The 27,728-nt window shown below is 35.5% G+C and overlaps 1 protein-coding gene across 3 annotated transcripts in view; it reads right to left on the bottom strand.

Annotated features, from left to right (window-relative positions):
• The window catches only part of LOC103215664 (disintegrin and metalloproteinase domain-containing protein 18), a 147,249-nt gene that overhangs the window by 53,377 nt on the left and 66,144 nt on the right, over positions 1 to 27,728 (bottom strand). For all 3 annotated transcript variants that reach the window (XM_037983546.2, XM_037983547.2, XM_007962251.3), the window contains 2 exons: positions 13,539 to 13,634; positions 9,236 to 9,434 (listed from right to left, as the gene is read on the bottom strand). In XM_037983546.2, coding sequence (XP_037839474.2) covers positions 9,236 to 9,434; positions 13,539 to 13,634 — 295 coding nt within the window. The remainder of the gene's footprint in view (positions 1 to 9,235; positions 9,435 to 13,538; positions 13,635 to 27,728) is intronic.

The raw sequence follows: 27,728 nt of genomic DNA, 5'->3' as shown, positions 1-27,728 counted from the left end.
CAGACAACTTCTGCAGACTTAAACATTCCTGTCTGATAGTTCTGAAGAGAGCAGTGGTTCTCCCAGCATGACAGTTGAGCTCTGAGAAGGGACAGACTGCCTCTTCAAGTGGGTCCCTGACCCCCGTGTAGCCTAACTAGGAGACACCTCCCAGTAGGGGCCGACAGACACTTCATATAGGTGGCTGCCCCTCTGGGACGAAGCAATATTTGCTGTTCTGCAATATTTGTTGTTCTGCAGCCTCTGCTGGTGATACCCAGGGAAACAGGGTCTGGAGTAGACCTTCAGCAAACTTCAACAGACCTGCAGCTGAGGGACCTGACCATTAGAAGGAAAACTAGCAAACAGAAAGAAATAGAATCAACATCAACAAAAAGGTCATCTATACCAAAATTCCATCTGTAGGTCACCAACATCAAACACCAAAGGTAGACAAAACCACAAAGATGGGGAGAAACCAGAGCAGAAAAGCTGAAAATTCTAAAAATCAGAGTGCTTCTTCTCCTCCAAAGGATCACAGCTCCTCGCCAGCAATGGAACAAAGCTGGATGGAGAATGACTTTGACGAGTGGACAGAAGTAGGCTTCAGAAGGCTGGTAATAATAAACTTCTCCAAGCTAAGGAGGATGTTCAAATCCATCACAAGGAAGCTAAAAACCTTGAAAAAAGATTAGATGAATGACTAACTAGAATAAGCAGTGTAGAGAAGACCTTAAATGACCTGATGGAGCTAAAAACCATAGCACGAGAACTTCGTGAGGCATGCACAAGCATCAATAGCCGATTCAATTAAGTGGAAGAAAGGGTATCAGTGATTGAAGATGAAATTAATGAAATAAAGTGAGAAAACAAGGTTAGAGAAAAAAGAGTAAAAAGAAATGAACAAAACCTCCAAGAAATATGGGACTATATGAACAGAACAAATCTACGTTTGATTGGTATACCTGAAAGTGATGGGGAGAATGGAAGCAAGTTGGAAAACACTCTTCAGGATATTATCCAGGAGAACTTCCCCAACCTAGCAAGGAAGGCCAACATTCAACTTCAGGAAATACAGAGAACACTGCAAAGATACTCGTAGAGAAGAGCAACCTCAAGACACATAATTGTCAGATTCACAAAGGTTGAAATGAAGGGAAAAATGTTAAGGGCAGCCAGAGAAAGAGTTCGGATTACCCACAAAGGGAAGCCCATCAGACTAACAGTGGATCACTTGGCAGAAACTCTCCAAGCCAGAAGAGAGTGGAGGCCATATCCAACATTCTTAAAGAAAAGAATTTTCAACCCAGAATTTCATATCCAGTCAAACTAAGTTTCATAAGTGAAGGAGAAATAAAATCCTTTACAGACAAGCAAATGCTGAGAGATTTTGTCACCACCAGGCCTGCCTTACAGGAGCTCCTGAAGGAAGCACTAAACATGGAAAGAAAGAACTGGTACCAGCCACTGCAAAAACAGGCCAAACTGTAAAGACCGTCGAGGCTAGGAAGAAACTGCATCAATTAATGGGAAAAATAACCAGTGAACATCATAATGATAGGATCAAATTCACACATAACAATATTAATCTTAAATGTAAATGGGATAAATGCCCCAACGAAAAGACACAGACTGGCAAATTGGATAAAGAATCAAGACCCATCAATGTGCTGTATTCAGGAGACTCATCTCACATGCAAAGACGCACATAGGCTCAAAATAAAGGGATGGAGAAGATCTACCAAGCAAATGGAAAGCAAAAAAAAGGAGGGTTTCAATCCTAGTCTCTCATAAAACAGACTTTAAACCAACAAAGATCAAAAGAGACAATAAAGGCCATTACATAATGGTAAAGGGATCAATTCAACAAGAAGAGCTAACTATCCTAAATATATATATGCACCCAATACAGGAGCACCCAGATTCATAAAGCAAATCCTTAGAGACCTACAAGGAGAGTTAGACTCCCACACAATAATAATGGGAGACTTTAACACCCCACTGTCAATATTAGACAGATCAACGAGACAGAAGCTTAACAAGGATATTCAGGACCTGAACTCAGCTCTGCAACAAGCAGGCCTAATAGACATCCACAGAACTCTCCAGCCCAAATAAACAGAATATACATTATTCTCAGCACCACATTGCACTTATTCTAAAACTGACCACAAAATTGGAAGCAAAGCACACCTCAGCAAATGTAAAAGAACAGAAATCACAACAAACTGTCTCTCATACCACAGTGCACTCAAATTAGAACTCAGAATTAAGAAACTCACTCAAAACCACACAACTACATGGAAACTGAACAATCTGCTCCTGAATGACTACCAGGTAAATAATGAAATGAAGGCAGAAATAAAGATGTTCTTTGAAACCAATGAGAACAAAGACACAATGTACCAGAATTTCTGGGACACATTTAAAGCAGTGTGTAGAGGGAAATTTATAGCACTAATGTCCACAAGAGAAAGCAGCAAAGATCTAAAATCAACACCTTAACATCATGATTAAAAGAACTAGAGAAGCAAGAGCAAATAAATTCAAAAGCTAGCAGAAGGCAAGAAATAACTTAGATCAGAGCGGAACTGAAAGAGATAGAGACACAAAAAACCCTTTAAAAAATCAATGAATCCAGGATCTGGATTTTTGAAAAGATCAACAAAATTGACAGACTGCTAGCAAGACTAATAAAGAAGAAAAGAAAGAAGAATCAAATAGATGCGATAAAAAATGGCAAAGGGATACCATCTCTGATCCTACAGAAATACAAACTACCATCAGAGAATACTATAAACACCTCTACACAAATAAACTAGAAAGCGTAGAAGAAATGGATGGATTTCTAGACACATACACGCTCCCAAGACTAAACCAGGAAGAAGTTGAATCCCTGAATAGATCAACAATAGACCCTGAGGCAATAATTAATAGCCTACCAACCAAAAAAAGTCCAGGACCAGACTGATTCACAGTCGAATTCTAACAGAGGTACAAAGAGGAGACGGTACCATTCCTTCTGAAACTATTCTAATCAATAGAAAAAGAGGGAATCCTCCCTAACTCATTTTATGAGGCCAGCATCATCCTCATACCAAAGCCTGGCAGAGACACAACAAAAAAAGAGAATTTTAGACCCATATCCCTGATGGACATCAATGCGAAAATCCTCAATAAAATGCTGGCAAACCGAATCCAGCAGCACATCAAAAAGCTTATCCACCACGATCAAGGGGGCTTCATCCCTGGGATGCAAGGCTGGTTCAACATACGCAAATCAATAAATGCAATCCATCATATAAACAGAACCAAAGACAAAAACCACATGATTATCTCAATAGATGCAGAAAAGGCCTTTGACAAAATTCAACAGCACTTCATGCTAAAAACTCTCAATAAACTGGGTATTCATGGAACGTATCTCAAAATCATAAGAGCCATTTATGATAAACCCACAGAAAATATCACACTGAATGGACAGAAACTGGAAGCATTCCCTTTGAAAACTAGCACAAGACAAGGATGCCCTCTCTCACCACTCCTAGTCAACATAGTGTTGGAAGTTCTGGCCAGGGCAATCAGAGAGGAGAAAGAAAGAAAGGGTATTCAATTAGGAAATGAGGATGTCAAATTGTCCCTGTTTGCAGATGACATGATTGTATATTTAGAAAACCCCATCATCTCAGCCCAAAATCTCCTTAAGCTGATAAGCAACTTCAGCAAAGTCTCAGGATACAAAATAATGTGCAAAAATCACAAGCATTCCTATACACCATTAACAGACAAACAGAGAGCCAAATCTTGACTGAACTCCCATTCACGATTGCTACAAAGAGAATAAAATACCTAGGAATCCAACTTACAAGGGATGCGAAGGATCTCTTCAAGAAGAACTACAAATCACTGCTCAATGAAATAAAAGAGGACACAAACAAATGGAATAATATTCCATACTCATGAATAGAGAGAATCAATATCGTGAAAATGGCCAAGGACTTCATAACTAAAATACCAAAATCTATGAAAACAAAAGCCAAAATACACAAATGGAATCCAATTAAACTAAAGAGCTTCTACATATCAAAAGAAACTACCATCAGAGTGAACAGGCAACCTACAGAATGGGAGAAAATTTTTAAATCTACTCATCTGACAAAGGACTAATATAGAGAATCTACAAAGAAGTCAAACAAATTTACAAGAAAAAAAAAAAAAACCCATAAAAAGTGGGCAAAGGATATAAATAGACACTTCTCAAAAGAAGACATCTATGCAGCCAACCGACACATGAAAAAATGCTCACCATCACTGGTCATCAGAGAAATGCAAATCAAAACCACCGTGAGATACCGTCTCATGCCAGTTAAAATGGTGATCATTAAAAAATCAGGAAACAACAGATGCTGGAGAGGATGTGGAGAAATAGGAATGCTTTTACACTGTTGGTGGGAGTGTAAATTAGTTCAACCATTGTGGAAGACAGTGTGACAATTCCTCAAGGATCTAGAACTAGAATTTGCCATTTGACCCAGTGATCCTATTACTGGGTATATACCTAAAGGATTATAAATCATGTTACTGTAAAGATACATGCACATGTATGTTTATTGTGGCACTATTGACAATAGCAAAGACTTGGAATGAACCCAAAGGTCCATCAATGATAGACTGGATTAAGAAAATGTGGCACATATACACCATGGAATAGTATGCAGCCATAAAAAAGGTTGAGTTCATATTCTTTGCAGGGACATGGATGAAGCTGGAAACCATCATTATCAGCAAACTATCACAAGGACAGAAAACCAAACAGTGCATGTTCTCACTCATAGGTGGGAATTGAACAATGAGATCACTTGGGCACAGGGCAGGGAACATCACACACCAGGGCCTGTCGGAGGGTGGGGGGTGGGGAGAGGGATAGCATTAGGAAAAATATCTAATGTAAATGATGAGTTGGGTACAGCAAACCAAATGGCCCATGTATACTTATGTATCAAACCTGCACGTTGTGCACATGTACCCTAGAACTTAAAGTATAATAAATAGTAATAATAATAATAATAATACACTTGCTTTTAGGGGCAAGTGTATCAGGGGATACACTTTTCACAGATATTTGAGGCCATGCTAATCTGCTCTAGCATGGACATACACTGGCACAGTGAATGCAATCAAGTCTACTATCTGATTACATTTGTAGTAGTTTAATATTATCTTCCAGGATGATCTTGTTTCTGCAGGGATCATATTGAATAATTTAACATGTGTATTATACAGCCAACCACCCCTTCATCCTTTAGATCTTTAAAGGTAGCACTAATTTCTTGGAGCAGACAGTTACAGATATCAAACACACTAAGGTCCCACTGAAAGAACTGCACAAACTATTAAATACGCCAACTCCAATTATATACACTAGGTCTGAGAAATAACCAAATGGATTTGTGGAACTAGCAGACCCACTGTAAACTGAAACTTGGCCAGGACTCTATTTAACTTTGGGTGTCTCTAAGTCCTCACTGTCACAGGGAGACCATGATCGCACTGGGCTTCTGGATATTAATGTCAGTGCAGTCTGTGTCCACTAGTTTTTAAAAAGGTTAGATATTTTCTTTTCCCCAGTGAACAGATATGTGATTAATGGTTGTAAGTCCATATGGGAACATACTAGAGGAATAGTTAACATGTATATTTGCCAAAGTGCTATGGGGTTTTTCTTCTACTGCCCTTGCTCTCGTTTAAGTCAATGAGTTCTGGCTCTGAAAATTGGTTTATATTCAGAGTGTGGACCTAACATTGCGATATTTACTGAAACAACTCTTCACAGCCTCCTAGTCAACTATTTTAATACATTTCCTTTAATGGAACAATCTGAGTAGCACCCTTATTGGCTGCTCACAGAATACAGGGAAATCATACTGTATTAACTCTCTCCCTGACCCTTGGTAGGGAAGGTACCCATGTCTGCTACTACATATCTACTGCTTATAACAACATTATTCTTCTGGCTTCTGGTAGTTAAGCACTGTTATTGGGTATTGATTTTTCCAGATCTTATCATATCCATTGCTACTGGTGAGTGTACTACTATAGTGGCATTCTGACTGTGACTTGCAGAGGAGGCCATCTTTGAAATTTATAGTGAATATGGTATCCCTTTCTCCAGCACATTCCTTATGGCCTTGGGCTTTCCTGTTTGGCCAAATCATTTGGCCTTAAATACACAGTATATAGATTACAGTATTCCCACTTCCCTGAGCCTTTTTCTTCTTTTCTCCACTATCTGCTATGGAAATTCTGTCATTTAAATTTCACTTAGGGTGAGTCATCATGTTTTTTCCATGCTGCTGGAAGCCATCCTAGTGGAAAGATTTTACTGTCTTCTAGGATCCATGCCAGTATGTTAAATGCTGTACTTTGGGAGAGTGCTCCCAAAACAATAAATACCCCCCTATCCCATGTTGTGTTCCTCTATTCAATTTCATGATCAAGCTCTCAGAATTCAGTCCCATGTGTACTTCCCTGATGTTGGCAGTAACTGCTGGCTAGGACCAAATCTTTTTGGGGTATAGTTTCCTGACTGCTTTATAAAGTCTCTCACATCCCTGTCTCTATTACTCTGTGCCTTTTCTCCATTTTCAGCTAGTGGCCATGAAGGATAGTGGGAAGATACTGATGAGAATACACTTTATGTTATGAAGAGGGATGGGGGAGAAATCAGAACTAGATCATTCTATAGGTTCAATAGAGTCAAAGAAGCCTGGAGGCTCAAAATTAGGGTAGTCATATTTTCAATTGTCTCCATCCCAAGTGTAGGTCCCATTCTTCTCCCAATTAGAACACTAATCCTGAAAAATATACCTGATAAGGAATTCAAACTTATATAGAGTCTAACTTCTCAATTAAGTCTTCCTCATCTCCCTCTAACCTCTTTTTTAAATGATGAGGGCTCTTTATAAGTTAGCAGAGGCCCTCTAGACTCACACTTTGCTTTCAAATGCATGCCCTTTTGTTACATTTTCCTAAGTTCAATGGTATTTGGTAATAGCCATTTAATGCCATTACCCTTAGAATTACTATTTGCCCCATTAATTTCAATTGTACCAGCTAATGTATTCTCTCTCACAAGTATACTATCCCAATCTGCCAAGAGAGTGTATTATCAACTTCCGCCAGTGATGAGGTGCTCATTGATAGCCTGGCAGAGAGTGATTTGGATTTGAAAACTCATCTTTTAGGCTATCTTTACTTATTCCACTGTCATTACCAATTAGTAGTTGGGGCCTCTAGGAGCTGACATCTAAATGAAGTATACTGTAAAGGCTATTTACTAAAGATCAGAATATTCAGAAGTGGAAGGAAGCTGGATGAAGCAGAAGAGAAGTCAAACTGAGATGCAAACCCAACAAGGTCTTGAACAAACCAATAGGTACCTGTTTGGTATAAATAACCTGCCAGTGCGTGTTTGATTGGGCCGAAATAGGCAGACCTTTTTTATAAAACCCCCACCTCACATAATTGTTGCATGTGTGCTGGCTTGAGAAGTGTGTGCCTTTGGGCAAAGTGTCTCTTTGCAGTTGAGAAAAATTCTGAAAGAGCTGATAGTTGAAGACTACTTGATGACAGATGGCGGTGTTTTCCTTATTCACTACCTTGATTTTCTTTTAGCATTCTATTTTTACTGTTTTAAATGCAAACAACATGGCTACAGGTTTTATATTTCTTTTGTTTTACTGTCCTTTTATCTTGGTTATAAGCTCCATGAGTATAATAATCATGTGACAATGTCCATCCGGTTGAATATTGTAGGCTTTTTGCATATAGACACTCAGTGTATAATTTTGAATAACAAATCTACTTATATTTCAACAGTTCTTTAAAAGTTTAGATTTACTTAATAAAAGAATGCAAAATTAATGTAACTACTTGTTAGTTAACATGTCCCATATAAAATACCACCTATGGTTTTTGGTAACAGAAGAAAAATGCCTGCAAGTAAAAAGCTAAGTAAATGAATCAAGGAGAAAATGGGAAATGAATGAATTAATGGATGAACAAAACACTGCATCAGAAGATGAAATTTTTGACGCATTCATGTTAGTTTTGTGGAGATCCTAGAACATATATTATAGGAATACACAACATTTTCTCAAACATCCTGTTGCAATTAGAACTCAAAAAGATGTCTTGTGTCAAGTAAATGAATTCTAGGTTGAAGGCTTTTTTTTTATTATTAAAAAATAGAAGAATATATTGTAGACTCTCCTTAATGAATCTTACAGAAAGTATTATTTAATTTTACTTTTAAGAGGTATTTTAAACCCTGTTAAAAATAACAAACAATACTATTCAAATAGCAATAAATATTTAAAAAAAAAAACATACAGACATATAAAAAGTAGCATCCTAGAAACACAGCACACAGAAAATAGCATGGACTTGTGATTTAAGAAATCATAGTTCTGCAGCTTTTGTTGAATTTTGGTTAAGCCTCCTAAACTGAAATTTATTATTCAAATAATTAGGAAGACAAGATGGACCATACAAAAATGTCTTTTGGTACAAATTATATTATTGAGTTTACCACTAGGCAAATAAACCGACTTTACTCAACTAGAAAATAATTATATTTATACGCATTTCACTGGGTAATTTTGATCTGTTTATATTATTTTAATTCCTCTAAAACTACAAAATTATATTTGGATATTATGAATAATTGCTCATCAGAAAAGCAAATATATATGCACAAGTATATTAGAATTACTCTCAAAGCTGTTTGAAAAACAAAATATAAAAATGAATTTTGATCAGGTGGCTTAAGACCACCATTATCTTAGGAATTATTCCTCAATTAGGAAATATGATTATTTTTAAATGAAATTCATTCTGAGCCTTGAAAGTTTCATGCCATTAAAATTAGATCATTAATGTGGGGAGTAATAGGAAATTATATAAATTTTAGAATCTACTGATTTTAATCTTTATATAGATGATGAGCTGCAAATATGGATTTTTGCCCAGATAGCTAATCATCAAAAACAAAAATCAAACCACAATAAAAATAATGTATGGTCTTTCCTTGGAAAACCTCAGACACTTTTAAAAAACTAGCCTTCATTAACTAAAACTTAATTTTTATTAATCTTGTGGTTCAGGTTTTTCCATTTCTAGAGTTGTGTGGTGTATAATGTACTCTACAGAGAGATGCAAATTTAAGGCAAAATAAATATGAAAGAAAGAGCAATACCTTTTCCAAATATCTTGGCACACTGGTTATCAGTAGTTTGACATTGTCCATTATAGCAATAGGCAGTTCCCAGCTTGCACAAATGGCCATTCAATGCATAAGTGTCAGGAACACAATCACTAGAGGTTCCATTGCAGTACTCTGTAAAATCACACTCTGGATCAACACTCTTTCTACATGGAGTGCCCACTATTGACAACTGGGAGGAAAAGGAAAAATAAAATTATGTTCTGTAAATCATTTTTTTCAATTGCTTAGTGAAAAGATTTAGCACATAAAACGTTTCTAATTATTGATATTTGAGGGAACACCAGAGCTCCCAAGTCCATGAGTTTGCCAAAAAAAAATAAAATCAAATACAGTATTCATTGTGAAGCCCAGAGAAAACTGGCTGAAAGACATGAAAGAATCCCTTTTGACAGTGAGTTTGCAGTTGCTCACCTCCTTTGTGCTCTACATTTTGAAACAAACTGACTCAAACAGCATTAGAAAACAACTACACAGATTAAACATACCTGTTCCTTGGAACTATAGGAACACCGTCTCTACTTTTTGGTTCTTGGAGAAACTCAGGAGCCAGGCTTCCTGGTTTCAGTCCCTGTCTCTGACTCTTACTAGCTTATTTGTACGGGTAAGAAATACAAGCTTTCTGTTTTACTTTTGTAAGCTTGGAATAAAAGACAAATTCTCATAGAGTTCTTATGGGTATTGAACAAGAGTAATGGAAAAAGTTCTTAGAACAATACATAGTAAACGGCATGCACATATGATAGCTATCATCACATCACATCACATCACATCAGTATATTTTATTTTGAAATGGAGTTTCGCTCTTTTGCTCAGGCTGGAGTGAAGAGGCATGATCTCATTTCACTGCAACCTCTATCCTCCAGGTTCAAGCAATTCTCCTGCCTCAGCCTCCTGAGTAGCTAGGATTATAGGTACATGCCACCATGCCTGGCTAATTTTTGTATTTTTAGGAGAGACAGGATTTCACCATGTTAGTCAGGCTGGTCTCAAACTCCTGACCTCAGGTAATTCACCCACCTTGGCCTCCCAAAGTGCTGGGATTACAGGCATGAGCCACTGTGCGCAGGCTTGAGCCACCACACCTGGCCTCATTTTTATATATTTATTATTATCTGAGAGCATAAAGGCCTCCTTGCATCACTTAGGTGAGGTGTACAGTTATTGTCAAAATTTTTCAGTGACCTGACCTAATAGGTTGCCATCCATAGTGAAGTTCACCATGTTGAAATGGTATCCTGCTATATATGTTGATGTCACACACATGCACGTACACACACACACACAAACACATACACAAAATACAATCCAGTTTGATGAAATTAACACTTATATGGTTTGGCTGTGTCCCCACCCAAATCTAATCTTGAATTGTAGCTCCCATAATTCCCACATGTGATAGGAGGAACCCAGTGGGAGATAATTGAATCATGGGTGCAGGTCTTTCCCGTGCTATTCTCCTGAGAGTGAATAGGTCTCACAAGATCCGATGGTTTTATAAAAAGCAGTTTCCCTGCACAAGCTCTCTTCTCTTGTCTGCCACTGTGTGAGATGTGCCTTTCACCTTCCACCATGATTGTGAGGCCTTCCCAGCCATGAGGAACTGTGAGTTCATTAAACCCCTTTCTTTTGTAAATTGCCGAGTCTCAGGTATGTCTTTATCAGCAGCATGAAAACGAACTAATACAATACTTAATAATGAAACAAAGATGCATAATAAATGAAAGAAGTGGCAACTTAAAAGTGATGAAATTTAACAACTTTTTCAACTTAGAATTCCATACCCTGTAACTATATATTTCAAAAACAAATGAGTATAAAGACTTTCCTAGACAAAAAATAACCAAGGAGTCAGGCATGGTGGCTAATGTCTATAATCGCAGCACTTTGGAGGGCCTAGGCGGATAGATTGCTTGAGCTCAGGAGTTCAAGAACAGCCTGGGAAACATGGTGGAACACTGCATCTCTACAAAAAATACAAAAATTAGCTGGGCATGGTGGTGTGTGCCTGTAGTCCTAACTACTTGGGAGGCTGAGGTGGGAGGATGGTTTCAGCCCAGGAGGTGGAGGTTGCAGCTAGCAGAGATAGTGCCACTGCATTCCAATCTGGGCAGCAGAGCCAGACCCTGTCTCAAACAAAAAAATAACTGGGATAATTTATTTTCAGAGAACATAAATGACAAGAAATAGTAAAGGGAGGTCTTCAGGTACAAGAAATATGATAGTAAACACAAATATGCAAAAGAAAATAGAGCTCATAAATGAAACAAATGATGTTAATTCATTTAATTTCTTTTTTCTTTTATTTACTCTAAAAGATAAAAGACTATTCAGCAAAAATAGTAAAAATGTATTTTGTTTTTATAGTATATGATCATGTTCTATCATAAGAATTATTCACTACACATTAAATGAAATAAGAAATTAGCCTGATTAATTAATGATTTGTAAAGCAATGGTTAATCAGTAATTTATAATCAATAATTTGTGTGGATCCATGACTTAAATGATTTTTAAAAGGTACAAACAACAAATTAGTAGCAAAGATAGCATAAAACCATATATTTTATAATTTTAGTGTTTACATTCAGTTTACAAAGCAACTGTAAGTCTCATAAGTGTCTGATGGGAACTCAAGACAGTACAGTTGCTTTGAAAGACTGTTTTTCAATTTCCTGTAAAGTGTCATGTTTACCATACGATCCAGCAATCCCTCTCCTAGGTATCTAGCTAAATGAAATGAAACACTATGTTCATACACAAATATGCTTATGAATATTATTTAAAGTAGCCATATTTTCATCACCAAAAATGAAAAGCAGCCAAAGTATCCCTCAACTGGGGAATGGATTAATGAACTGTGGTATATCCTTACAATCCTTGCAATACTACTAATGTGCAGTCACTATAAAGGAATGATCTGCTAATAAACATAAGAACATGAATGAATCTCAAATACATTATGCTAAGATGCCTAATTCACATTTGCACATATTGTATGATTCAATTTATGTGATATTTTTGCAAAAGCAAAATTACAGCTTCAGAAAACAGATCAATGGTTACCAGGGGCTGAGGGTGGAGTCATGGATTGAGTATAAAGAGGCACAGGGAAATGTGAGAGGGGAGTAATGACATTGCCTACCTTTGATTATGATGCTAGTTATAAGCTTAAATATGTTTCCTCTGACACTTGGGAATATTCACTAACAGAATTTTAGTATATTAAATTACACATTAATAGCTAAATTCAACAAAAAGAATACATAGAATATTTACATAGAGGTAATTTACCAGAAGTGGAATAATAAAATATCTTGCTATTAAGGAACTTGTTTTCTTATCCAAATGTGTGTCTTGGACATAATACTATATTACTGCATAAATATTTAGTCCATATTTACTAACTCTTGTACAATATACAGTTATGTAACCTTTCCAATATCAATAAATACTGTTTGTTTCAATTGTATGTATATGATTTGCATTTCAGTTATGAGAGTTCTTTACACATTCTATATGATGCATATTTTGTCTGCTATTCATGCTACAATTTTTTCCATAATCATTTATCATTTATTTGACTTTATAATTTATTTGAGAGTTAATAACTTTTTGGATGTAGTAATGTGTGTTTTTTCTCCCTTTGATAATTTACAAGTTGGTAAACTTTGTGATTTTAACCCTGAAGAATAGAGTCATCACTCAGAATCCACGGGAATTTGGTTCCAGGAACCCTCAGGGATATTACATCCATGGGCACTCAAGTCCTTTATATAATATCTTGTAATATTTGCATATAACTGATACACATTTTCTCATATATTTTTATTACCTCCATATTACTTATATTACCTAATACAATATAAATGCTATGTAAACAGTTACATGGTATTGTTTAGGGAATAAAGACAAAAATAAAAATAACAAACTGTGGCATATCTTTACAATATTTGCAATACTATTCAGCAACAAAAAGGAATTATTTGCTAACAGACACCACAACATGAATAAATCTCAAAAGCATCATGCTAACGTGCCTAATTCACGTTTGCATGTATTAAGCGATTCAGTATGTGGAGCCCATGCATATAGTAACTGTAACGGTACCTGTCTGAGATGACTTTTATATTTTATAGCAATTTCCTTTAAACTCGTGTTTGTTCATGTACTCTACATTTTATTTCACATTTTATTTTTATTAATTGCACATTGATTCAGATAATACAGACTTCTCATACCACAGTTCAACTTTTAATGAATGTTGGCAACTTACCTCACACTTTGATGTACAACATGGTCCAGAACCACATTTTACTGAGCCCTTCAGTTTACATGTGTTATAATCACAGCACTTCTTAAATTGACATTCCTAAAATTTTAGAGGAAGAAACATTATTACAGTTCAACCACTTAAGAGCTCTTGTTTCTTAATCTCAATTTCAATTTAATATTTTGTTCTGTACAAACTTGTAATTATACAATGTAATTGTATAATTCCAATGAAGCTGTATTACTTTACCATTTCTTTTCTTCTTCTTCTTCTTCTTCTTCTTCTTCTTCTTCTTCTTCTTCTTCTTCTTCTTCTTCTTCTTCTTCTTCTTCTTCTTCTACTTCTACTTCTTTTTTTTTTTTTTTTTTTTTCTTTTTTTGAGACAGGATTTCACTCTGTCCCCTAGGCTGGAATGCAGTGGTGTGATCATGACTCACTGCAGCCTCAACCAGTGAGACCCAAGTGATTCTCCCACCTCAGCCTCCTGAGTAGCTGGGACCAGAAGTGCAAGCAATCATGCCCAGATATTTTTTTTTCCTTTTTCTTTTTCTTTTTCCTTTTTTTTTTTCTGTAAAGACTAGGAGTTACTATCTTGCCCAGGCTGGTCTTAAACTCCTTAGTTCAAACGATCCTTCTGCCTCAGCCAAAGTGCTGGGATTACAGGAGTTAGCAACCATGCCAGACCCTATTTTACTATTTCTAGAATAGCCACAGGTGCATGCAAGTGTAAGAACTGCAGAAATAACATCTAAAATAGCAGTTGGTCAGCAATATTCATTAGCTAAAATATTTGATAATCAACTCGTAAGTTACCAATACCAAAATATATCCTTGGGGGAATGAAAAGGTGGTTTTTAGGAGAAATAAACTTTTCTCAAGGGTCTCATGGGTGATTTGTTTACTAAGGAATCCAATCGCAAATAAAGTTAGAGTGAGGCAATAAGTAGAGTAAAAATGTACTTAGTATATATTTATGTACCATGTTTTACTATAATAGAAATAAACAAAAAAATGCCTATACCTATTATTTTAAAAAAGTAAATGGCAGTCAATTATTATTCGAATTAGGAGCTGGGTGCAGTGGCTCACGCCTGTAATCCTAGCACTTTGAGAAGCCAAGGTGGGCAGATCACTTGAGCCCAAGAGTTCAAGACCAGCCTGGCCAACATGGTGAAACCCCATCTTTACCAAAAATACAAAAATTAGCCAGGCTTGGTGGTACGTGCCTGTAATCCCAGCTACTCAGGATGCTGAGGCAAGAGAATCACTTAAACCTAGGAGGCAGAGGTTGCAGTGAGCCAAGGTCATGCCACTGCACTCCAGCCTGGGTGACAGAGTGAGACACCATCTCAGAAAAATAAATAAATAAATTAGGTAATAGCTTTACAGTGTTAAAAAACAAATATTATTTGTATGTAAATAACACTGCATTTACACCACATTTTTATATTTTTAACTCTTTTATTAAACAATTTTATTTACTCAGAGATCTAGTTTCAAAGATCTTGTCCTTTAATATGAAGGCAGGATTCTTCTTCATTTTGAAATTCCCATTTGTTCACACATTTTCATGTGTATGCATGTAAATAGATGCATGCTTATACAATCAAATAATATATAAAATGTAGAGCAAAAGTTGAAATTATAATTACATTCTCCAGATTCCCTAGGGGTAATCACATTGTGTAATTTACTGTTTAACCTTCCAAAGTTAAATAATGCTGTATGAATGTATGTGTGTGTATATATATTCTTTCACTAGCAGTTAATGAAGAAGCTCTCCCTGTACTACAATACTTAGCAGTACTAATTATGACCAATCATTTTAATTTGTGACAAGGAATGGAAAAAATGAACTCAAAGCTCTCATTATTACTTCTCTGATTACCAGTGAGTTTGTGAATAAATTTGCATTTGTGCAATTTTATTTATGAATTAAATAATCATATATTTTGACCATTTTGCATAGCAGGGCTTTTTTCTTTCACTCTTCCCGTTAGATAACAAAACCAGATTTTATATGATATCTTGTTTTTTTTATATATATATATACTTTTTTTTTTTTTTTTGAGATGGAGTCTCCCTTTGTTGCCCAGGCTGGAGTGCAATGGTGCGATCTCGGTTCACTGCAAGCTCCGCCTCCCAGGTTCATGCCATTCTCCTGCCTCAGCCTCCCAAGCAGCTGGGACTACGGGTGCCCGCCACTATGCCTGGCTAATTTTTTTTTTTTTTTGTATTTTTAGTATAAATGGGGTTTCCCCGTGTTAGCCAGAATGGTCTCTATCTCCTGACCTCGTAATCCGCCTTCCTCAGCCTCCCAAAGTGCTGGGATTACAGGCGTGACCACCACACCCAGCCTCTCTTTTCTACATTTTTATAATGTTTCTTTGCAGTCTATAATTGGTCTGTTAATGGTGCCTATCAATTTGAGTGATTTGTAATATTCTTGTTCCTTTAGGACTATTGGGTTTTATATATTGATTATCAAGACCTCCACCATGCCAAGAATATAAAACAATATTAGTACTTTATTCTTATATTTTATTGCTAATTTTAAGGCTTATAGCTTTACTTTTTGTAAAATGTATCGCTTTATATGCTGTTGAATATTTGTTCAAATATTTATTAGCAGTTATATATGTGAGCACAGGTACAAATAAGGTGCATGCACCCACATTTGTATGGGTGTGTGGGTACACAAAACAGAGCTTCCATTTGTGTAAAATGGAGGATATTTATGAAGATACAGGTGTCAATGCCCTTTCAATAAAGACTACCTAGAACATATCTGTAGTGTTACAAATTAGGCTTATTGCTTGATGCAGCAAAGAACACACACCAAAGGGACCATGGAATACTGCAGTAGGAGGGTTTAATGATAAGATCTGGGCTTGTGTTAGGTAATTTTCAGGGAGAATTTAAGAAGTCTGGACTTTCCTCTGGACTGAATGCTGTCAGGAACCAAGGGCTAATTCGGTGACTGGGAAATTTAATAATTCTTATCTAGAAGGAGGAAATACTGGGCCATTGCTAAAGCTGAAAGTGGTACAGTTGCAGCAACTACTCATATTAGCTAGGATAGGTGAGTGTTTAGTCATTTTGGCGCATGTGTTTTCTCTGTTTAGACATAACTGAAGAGTGGCCTTATTTCTCTTTCTTGATTCATCATAATAATAGAATTTCCTAGTCTGATTTTAACCTTTTGAGTCAAAGGTCAAAAGAGCTTTAAGAGAACACTAACGCCCATACATGAGGGCCAAATCAGCTCCTAATGCCACCAAAGCCTGACTGATTTTACCAGGTCAGATCCTGGATGTCACAGGCTCTTCTCCCTTTCTCACAGGGAATGCATCCAGTTTATAAATTAATATTTATGAAATTAACCACTTCCACCCTAGAAATAAATGTTATCTCTCTATACAACTTTTACATACTTAGATCTGGGGACAGATATAAATATTGATGTATAAATAGAAACAGATGTATAAACATCTATACTTCTTTCTTCAGCCAATGGCCCAATAACACTGCAGGTGAAATTAAACCACCTTATAGTGTATTTTGATATTTTTTAAGGCAAGTTTTTGCTAAAGTCAACTACTTTTGTAAAAATTCCTTTGCGTTCGTCCTTAGTTTTCTTTAAGAAAAATTTACACTAGAATTTAAGGTATAATAAAAAGTAAAACGAAATGAAATAAAAGCATCACACTCAATGAAAAGTAAAAAAAAAAGAAAAAAGAAAAAAAAAGTCAAACTTTTGAATAAACCTTCTAAGTCACACTATTTCTAATGGGGTATCCTGAATATACTGGAGTCATTCCTTACTCAGTGATAAAAATAACGTATTGCTATCAAGATAATTACACTATCCTTACATTTATTCAATCAACAAGTATTTATTGAGCATGTGATATTTGCCAGACACTATTCTATGTGTGGATGATAATAACGACCAAAACATGGACTATTTCTTTCATTTTCTTTATTATTTACTCTTTTGCCAATACTATATCTCATTAATCACAGCATTTTTTAGATGGTCATTGTTCCAAATTACTAAAAGGGATAGTTGGTAAGTTTTTATTTCCAGATGAAATTTAGAATCTGCTTTTGTAGAAAAATAGTTCAATTTAGGGAGGTGTTTATGGGGACTTTAGAGATTTAATTGGATGTAGTTTGATGTTAAGTATTCCCATCCCAGGAAAAAAACTATGCTTTTATTCACATCTTTGTGTTTCTTTCAGTTTTGTTGTATCATTTAGTTCTTTGAAGTATTTAAAAATATTTATTTTAAAAGTGTTTATTAACTTTACTTGTAATTTTACATAGTTTTAATTTTACTAACGTGAATTTCCTTTTTATTTCATTATTTATTGCATTTTTGGCAATACTATTACTATTTCTCTCCCATTTTTACTAGTGTAATGAGTTGAATATTGCATCTTTATTGTCTATCAGTTTAAATGGGAAGTTCTCCAAATGTAGTTGGAAGATTTTGGTGGGGGGCTCAAAATATTTTCAGTAGATCTATGAGGTGAAAACAATTTTCTTAATAAAACTTAGACTTTGCCTTTACTATTGTGCTGGCATTTGCACTGACCATGCAAATGCAACAGTAGACATAACTGCTGAGGCCATCATATAAATTAAATCTGATAGTCATTGTATTATTCACAATCATGCACTCTAAAAACTCAAAACTGTCCTTGATAAAGCAATAAAAAATATTTGTTAATTCTTAAACCTTGAATACTCCTCAAGGATAGAAATAGTCCATAGATGCTTTAAACCTTTGTTTTATATTTTTGGTAATTTATTAATATTTCAATAATTGTAACACTGCTGACTACTCTCATGAGTTAATACTTTAAATTTATACTATAAAATCACCAATATTATGAAGGCATTAGAATGTATTAATAACATCTTAAATATTCTCCATATTTTAATGTCCTCTTTATCATTCCTAAATGCTCCCTACATGTGTCTTTAGTTTTACATAAATAACTATGCCAATGTTAATTCATCAATGTTTCCAGGGCCCCCAACACCACACACCTATGTGATGATTACCCAGAAACATTTATAGGACTTAGAAGACAGTTTCATTCACATGTAAGATTTATTACAACAGCACAGCAAGAATATACACCTGGATTAGTAAAGGAAAAATACATATCCGATAAAGTCTGGAGAATTCCTTACACAAATTTCATCTAGCCAGTGTAAGAGAAAGCACAATAAGCATGTTCCCTTCTCTATTAGCAAAAAGGCAATATTGCATGTAATGTTTCTGCCTAGGGAAGCCCATTTGAGACTCAGCATTTTTCTCTGAGTTTGGTCATATAGGCATCCTGATCATGTACTTAAATGATCAATCACAATAACCAAAATTCTAGAATCCCAAAAGGAAGCAGGTATCCACTATAAATTAAATTGTTCAACATCACAGTCTGGGAAAGCAAACCAACATTATCATCTACGGAACATTTAAAACTTCAAATTCTCAGACCTGAACTGAAGGCCAACCTTAGAAGCAGGTCTTTCGAAAGATGGCAACTTCAGGGCTGGTAGGTTAACTGTTTCTGCACAATATTGCATGAATATTTCACAGATTATAAATGTTTGCATTTGCTATTATTGATTAGAATTACTACCTTCTTATGCTTATGTTATATTTTCCTAATTTCAGGACTGGAATATTCATATTACTCTTTTAAAGTAACTCTTCCAGTACTTTCCTGTTAATTTTCTGTCTGATTGATGTGTCCATTGTTGACAGTGGAGTATTAAAATCATCTCCTATTATTGTATTGCCATCTATTTCTCCTTTAACGTCTGTTAATATTCACCTTATAAACTTAGATACTTCAGTATTGGATGCATTTATAACTGTTATGTATTCTTGATGAATTGTACCATTTTCATTAAGCAATGTATTTTGTTGTTTCTTGTGACTGTTTGCGACTTGAAGTCTACTTTATCTGTTATTAATATAGCTGTCCCTGTTCTATTTTGGTTACTATTTGCATGAAATACAGTCTTCTGTTCCTTTACTTTCAGCCTATGTGGGTCCTTAAAGCTAAAGGTAGTCTCCTGAATACAGCATATAGTTTAATCTTTTTAAAAAATCCATTCAGCCATTCTGTGTCATCTGATTCAATAATCCAATCCATTTATATTCAAAGTAACTAATTAGAGACAAGAATTTACTACTGCCATTTTTTTAGTTGTTTTTTGGTTGTTTTGTAGATCTTTGTTCTTTTCTTCTTCTCTTGTTGTTTATTCTTGTGATTTGGTGATTTTCTTTTGTGTTATGTTTTAATTCCTTTCTCATTTGTGCACCTGCCATAGTTTTTTGCTTTGTGGTTATCATAAGGCTTACATAAAATATCTTATAGTTAAAATAAATTATTGTATACTTATAACAACTTCACTTCAGTCACATGCAAAAACTCAAGACTTCACCCCTCCCCCAGTTTAAATGATTTAAAAATAAAGCATTTCTTTTTCTTTGCAGATGAATTTTCAGGGCCAACGTGTTTTAAGTTAATATCCACTTTTATTATGTTGTGGGAAGACAGGTTTATTTTCAGATTTTTTGGTATCTATGATTATTTTCAGCATGATCTAATGCATGACTGATTTTTAAAATAACCCATGGAATTTTGAAAATTATGTATATTCTTTTATTCATTATAAAGTTCCTTTGCTATTAGAATATGCTTTTTAGTGATGTAGTTATACATTATCTGGTAATTGATTAGTTGTTTGATAGCCTGAAAGAGGTATATTAAAGCTTTGTGGACTATGGATATGTGCATAGTCCATGTATTTTGTTTTATATATTTCAGAGACACCTCGTTGGTTATATTCAGTTCAATATCTTGCCCATCTCCTTAGTTTTTACATTTTAGTAACTGTTGTCACTTACATACTGTTCAATATTTATAATTTGGTTTTCTTTCATAATATATCACACACATACTTGCTTTTTTGTGCATTTGCTTGTTTTTTTTTTTTTTTTTAATTATTCATTCCAATACCAGGGGATCCTTAGAAAATATGTTTGAAAACTGAGATATCGTATGTCATTTTCCATGTAAAAATCCAATCAATTCTTTTTTTATTATTATTATACTTTAACCTGTAGGGTACATGTGCACAACGTAGAGGTTTCACATGCATACTTGTGCCATGTTGGTGTGCTGCACTCATCAACTCGTCAGCACCCATCAACTCGTCATTTACATCAGGTATAACTCCCAATGCCATGCCTCTCCCCTCTCCCCTCCCCATAACAGGTCCCGGTGTGTGATGTTCCCCTTCCAGAGTCCAAGTGATCTCATTGATCAATTCCCACCTATGAGTGAGAACATGCACTGTTTGGTTTTCTGCTCTTGTGATAGTTTGCTGAGAATGATGGTTTCCAGCTGCATCCATGTCCCTACAAAGGACACGAACTCATCCCTTTTTTTGTCTGCATAGTATTCCATGGTGTATATGTGCCACATTTTCTTAATCCAGTCTGTCACTGATGGACATTTGGTCTTTGCTATTGTGAATAGTGCCACAATAAACATACGTGTGCATATGTCTTTATAGCATCATGATTTATAATCCTTTGGGTATATACCCAGTAATGGGATGGCTGGGTCATATGGTATTTCTAGTTCTAGATCCTTGAGGAATCGCCATACTGTTTTCCACAATGGCTGAACCAGTTTACAATCCCACCAACAGTGTAAAAGTGTTCCTATTTCTCCACATCCTCTCCAGCACCTGTTGTTTCTTGACTTTTTAATGATTGCCATTCTAACTGGTGTGAGATGGTATCTCATTGTGGTTTTGATTTGCATTTCTCTGATGGCCAGTGATGACACGCATTTTTTCATGTATCTGTTGGTTGTATGCATGTCTTCTTTTGAGAAATGTCTCTTCATATCCTTTGCCCACTTTTTGATGGGGTTGTTTGTTTTTTTCTTGTAAATTTGAGTTCTTTTTAGGTTCTGGATATTTGCCCTTTGTCAGATGAGTAGATTGCAAAAATTTTCTCCCATTCTGTAGGTTGCCTGTTCACTCTGATGATAGTTTCTTTTGCTGTGCTGAAGCTCTTTAGTTTAATTAGATCCCATTTGTCAATTTTGGCTTTTGTTGCCATTGCTTTTGGTGTTTTAGACATGAAGTCCTTGCCCATGCCTATGTCCTGAATGGTATTGCCTAGGTTTTCTTCTAGGGTTTTTTATGATTTTAGGTCTAACATTTAAGTCTCTAATTCATCTTGAATTAATTTTCGTATAAGGAGTAAGGAAAGGATCCAGTTTCAGCTTTCTACTTATGGTTAGCCAATTTACCCAGCACCATTTATTAAATAGGAAATCCTTTCCCATTTCTTGTTTCTCTCAGGTTTGTCAAAGATCAGATGGCTGTAGATGTGTGGTATTATTTCTGAGGACTCTGTTCTGTTCTATTGGTCTGTATCTCTGTTTTGGTACCAGTACCATGTTGTTTTGGTTACTGTAGCCTTGTAGTATAGTTTGAAGTCAGGTAGCGTGATGCCTCCAGCTTTGTTCTTTTGACTTAGGATTGTCTTGGCAATGCGGGCTCTTTTTTGCTTCCATATGAACTTTAAAGCAGTTTTTTTCCAATTCTGTGAAGAAAAATCATTGGTAGCTAGCTTGATGGGAATGGCATTGAATCTATGAATTACCTTGGGCATTATGGCCATTTTCATGATATTGATTCTTCCTATCCATGAGCACGGTATGTTCTTCCATTTGTTTGTGTCCTCTTTTATTTCACTGAGCAGTGGTTTGTAGTTCTCCTTGAAGAGGTCCTTTACAACCCTTGTAAGTTGGATTCCTAGGTATTTTATTCTCTTTGAGGCAATTGTGAATGGAAGTTCATTCATGATTTGGCTCTCTGTTTGTCTGTTACTGGTGTATAAGAATGCTTGTGAATTTTGCACATTAATTTTGTATCCTGAGACTTTGCTGAAGTTGCTTATCAGCTTAAGGAGATTTTGGGCTGAGATGATGGGGTTTTCTGAATATACAATCATGTCATCTGCAAACAGGGACAATATGCCTTCTTCTTTTCCTAAGTGAATACCCTTGATTTCTTTCTCTTGCCTGATTGCCCTAGCCAGAACTTCCAACACTATGTTGAATAGGAGTGGTGAGAGAAGGCATCCCTGTCTTGTGCCAGTTTTCAAAGGAAATGCTTCCAGTTTTTGTCCATTCAGTATGATATTGGCTGTGGGTTAGTCATAAATAGCTCTCAATATTTTGAGATACGTTCCATCAATACTGAATTTATTGAGCATTTTTAGCATGAAGGGCTGTTGAATTTTGTCAAAAGCCTTTTCTGCATCTATTGAAATGTTTTTGTCTTTGGTTCTGTTTATATGCTGGATTACATTTATTGATATGCATTTGTTGAACCAGCCTTGCTTCCCAGGGATGAAGCCCACTTGATCATGGTGGATAAGCTTTTTGATGTGCTGCTGGATTCGGTTTGCCAGTATTTTATTGAGGATTTTTGCATCGATGTTCATCAGGGATACTGGTCTAAAATTCTCTTTTTTTGTTGTGTCTCTGCCAGGCGTTGGTATCAGGATGATATTGGCCTCATAAAATGAGTTAGGGAGGATTCCCTCTTTTTCTATTGATTGGAATAGTTTCAGAAGGAATGGTACCAGCTCCTCCTTGTACCTCTGGTAGAATTCAGCTGTGAATCCATCTGGTCCTGGACTTTTTTTGGTTGGTAGGCTATTAATTATTGCCTCAATTTCAGAGCCTACTATTGTTCTATTCAGGGATTCAGCTTCTTCCTGGTTTAGTCTTGGGAGAGTGTAAGTGTCCAGGAAATTATCCATTTCTTCTAGGTTTTCTAGTTTATTTGCATAGAGGTGTTTATAGTATTCTCTGATGGTAGTTTGTATCTCTGTGGGGTCAGTGGTGATATCCCCTTTATCATTTTTCATTGCATCTATTTGATTCTCTTTTCTTCTTTATTAGTCTTGTTAATGGTCTATCAATTTTGTTGATCGTTTCAAAAAACCAGCTCCTGGATTCATTGATTTTTTGGAGGGTATTTTGTGTCTCTATCTCCTTCAGTTCTGCTCTGATCTTAGTTATTTCTTGCCTTCTGCTAGCTTGTGAATGTGTTTGCTCTTGCTTCTCTAGTTCTTTTAATTGTGATGTTAGGCTATCAATTTGAGATCTTTCCTGCTTTCTCTTGTGGGCATTTAGTGCTATAAATTTCCCTCTACACACTGCTTTAAATGTGTCCCAGAGATTCTGGTATGTTGTATCTTTGTTCTCATTGGTTTCAAAGAACATCTTTATTTCTGCCTTCATTTTGTTGTGTACCCAGTAGTCATTCAGCAGCAGGTTGTTCAGTTTCCATGTAGTTGAGCGGTTTTGATTGATTTTCTTAGTACTGAGTTCTAGTTTGATTGCACTGTGGTCTGAGAGACAGTTTGTTATAATTTCTTTTCTTGTACATTTGCTGAGGAGTGCTTTACTTCCAACTATGTGGTCAATTTTGGAATAAGTGTGATGTGGTGCTGAGAAGAATGTATATTCTGTTGATTTGTGGTGGAGAGTTCTGTAGATGTCTATTAGGTCCGCTTGGTGCAGAGTTGAGTTCAATTCCTGGATATCCTTGTTAACTTTCTGTTTCGTTGATCTGTCTAATATTGACAGTGGGGTGTTGAAGTCTCCCATTATTATTGTATGGGAGTCTAAGTCTCTTTGTAAGTCTCTAAGACCTTGCTTTATGAATCTGGGTGCTCCTGTATTGGGTGCATATATATTTAGGATAGTTAGCTCTTCCTGTTGAATTGATCACTTTACCATTATGTAATGGCCTTCTTTGTCTCTTTTGATCTTTGATGGTTTAAAGTCTGCTTTATCAGAGACTAGGATTGCAACCCCTGCTTTTTTTTGTTCTCATTTGCTTGGTAGATCTTCCTCCATCCCTTTATTTTGAGCCTATGTGTGTCTGTGCATGTGAGATGGGTCTCCTGAATACAGGAAACTGATGTGTTTTGACTCTTTATCCAATTTGCCAGTCTGTGTCTTTTAATTGGACCATTTAGTCTATTTACATTTAAGGTTAATATTGTTATGTGTGAACTTGATCCTGTCATTGTGATATTAGCTGGTTATTTTGCTCGTTAGTTGATGCAGTTTCTTCCTAGCATTGATGGTCTTTACATTTAAAATCCAACCAATTCTTTTAGCTATCAAACAATTAATCAATTATCAGATAACATATAACAACAGCCACTGAGAAGCATAATCTAATAGCAAGGGAACTTTGTAATGAAAAAAATAATATACACAATTTCAAAATTCCATGGGTTATTTTAAAAATCCGTCATGCATTCTAATTGTCCCAAATTTCTCTGAGGTGTTCTATATTAAGACTTAGATATTTTTCATTCCCCAAAACTATTTTAAATGTTTTCTAGCAAGAGATCAAGTTGGAAATATGAAGTGCTCTTTACATTTATTATTCATCTTGTTTTCAATTTTGCTTTTTAAATGTTGATTAAAGAATATAGGAAGTACTCCTCTCCACAATCAAATAAGAAAAGTTGTAATAGAACATCTGCCCTCCAACATTCAGGTTATAATGAAGAGGGGCATGTGAGGTACTCTTCAGAAGCATTATTCCATTTTCAACCCTCCCTAATGCAGTGTTATTTTTTCTTAGATTTCTGGGAAAGAAATCTCCAGTGGTATACTAAGAAACTAGCATAAATAACCCCTGCTTATTACTTACTATAATTGTGTTTGTTTCGTCTTACTGCTATAACCTTTAACATGTTACCACAAATTTAGTGGTTTAAAACAATACAAACATATGATCTAAACTTCTGTAGTGTAGCAGTCCAATGAGCTAAAAATCAAGGTGTTGGTGGGCTTGGATTCTTTTCTGGAAGCTTTCCGGTAGAATCTATTTTCCTGCCTTTTTCAGTTCATAGAAGGCCCCTCAAATTCCTTGGCTTATGGTTTTTTCCTCTATCTTTAAAGCCAGTAAAGGAAAGTCAAATTCTTGTCACAGCACATCACTATCAGCTTTTCTTCTCTTTCCTCTTCTGCTTTAAAAAATCTGAGCCATTGGATGCATCTGAATAATGTAGTGTACTTTCTCCCTCACAAGGTCCTTAACTTAATCGCACCTGCAAAGTTCCTTTTGTCATATGAAATAACATGCACACAGGTTCAAGGATGAGATGGGGGCACTTTTAAGAGGACAATATTCTGCCTACCACAATTGTATTAATGAAACAGTTTAAGGGATTTGCCATAGATTCTTTTAAGTTCTTTTTCTTTGATTTATGTTTCATTTCACTCAGTTAATAAAAAGCAACAAATTATTAATATTCACCAGCAAGATTGCCATCAGTAATCTCAGCTCAAAGATTCCCAAAACAATTCCCTATGTGTTTCGATTGCTGTAGATATGGAAATGTAAACAGCATACAGCTGGATATTTTATAACATAAGTGTCTCTCATTTAATAGGAAAATATAACCTTTTAATAGTTATGTCCATTCCTGAAATGTTATGTTCTTACTCTGACATCATTATATTTTAATATTTTGAGGTATCATAGGTTTTATTGTTTTGTTTTGCTTTTCCTCTCTTCTCATTTTTAAGACGATCAAGACTTTGTTCTTCCATGTCTTTTTCATTGAAAATACAATTTCCAATATATTCCTTTTTAGATGTACTATTTACCTTTAAAATTAACATATATCTACAGTTATATGTTGAATACACTTCTAGAAGAGATTGAAATCTACAACATTTTCCCAAAACAATGTGAACAGTGTCATCAAGTCTTGAGACGATTCCTTAAACTCCTTTTTCGTAACTAGGCCAGGCACTATGGCTCATGTCTGTAATCCCAGCACTCTGGGAGGCCAAGGCGGGTGGATCTCTTGAGGCCAGGAGTTCAAGACCAGCCTGGGCAGCATAGCGAAATCCCATCTCTATCAAAAATACAAAAAAAAAAAAAAAAAAAAAATTAAATAAGCTTGGTGGGAGGGTCCCTGTAATCCCAGCTACTCAGGAGGCTGAGGCAGGAGAATCACTCTGGCCCGGGAGATGGAGGTTAGAGTGAACCGACATCAAGCCACTGCACTTCAGCCTGGATGATAGAGCAAGACTGTCTAAAAAAAAGAAAAAAAAAAAAAGCAACAAAAACACACTTTTTAGTGACTACTAACCAATAAAGAGAAATGTGATCTTGCCTTTTAACAGTTTATAATAGTTTTATTTTTTCAACTTACTATAATTTTCTTGGTCCAGGTTATCTTGCTCAAAATAATGTTTATTGAATTCAACCACTTTGTTTTGTGCAGCATACTTTATTTTATTGTTATAGCACAATTCGTTTTTCATTTTGCTGAAAAAGAATATTTGGGCTATTTTTCTGTTTGCTTTTCTTTGCTATTACAATATGTTTTACGTTTTATATATACCTGAGAGTGAAATTCTGGATCACAGCTATGAACGTGTTCAACTTTACAATAAAATAGCACAACTTTTCACTTCTTCTGCCAATTTTCACTACCAACAGCAGTGCATAATAGCTACAGTGACTCATCCTCACCAATTTTTCCTTCTTTGCCATTCTCATGGTGTTTGGTTGTTTTCAAATTATGTTTTCAATCTGCATTTTGGGATGTTGAGCATCGATTCACAAATTTATAAGCCATTAGTATATCCACTTTGGAAGTTTCTGTTTAAGAATTAGGTCATTTTTTCTGTCCGAAAGTCTGTCATTTTCTTATTGATTTATATGTATTCTTTATCTAAGTACGTATCTTCTGCCACATTTATGTGGAGAAAACAATCTCCTATTGCATAATCTACACTTTAAATATCTTATCTGATATTTTATTTTATCAAAATTCAATTCATAAATATTAGGTAATTTTGACTTTTAGAGAAAATTATTAGACTACATATTCACTTATGTTTCACACTTTGTTTTGGTTTTTCTTTGCCTTTACACATTTATCAACAATACATCTGGAATTAGGTTCTATATATAACCCAAATAGGTAAAGACTGTTTCTTATGTATATTGAATTGTCCCAGCATCATTTTTTGTAAAGGCATCCTTTCTACACTGCATTCCTATGTCCTTTTTGTCACAAAGCAGTAATTA

The sequence above is a fragment of the Chlorocebus sabaeus genome, chromosome 8 (genome assembly GCF_047675955.1).
Source record: "Chlorocebus sabaeus isolate Y175 chromosome 8, mChlSab1.0.hap1, whole genome shotgun sequence".
NCBI lineage: Eukaryota > Metazoa > Chordata > Mammalia > Primates > Cercopithecidae > Chlorocebus > Chlorocebus sabaeus.
This window is presented reverse-complemented; position numbering and strand designations above follow the sequence as displayed.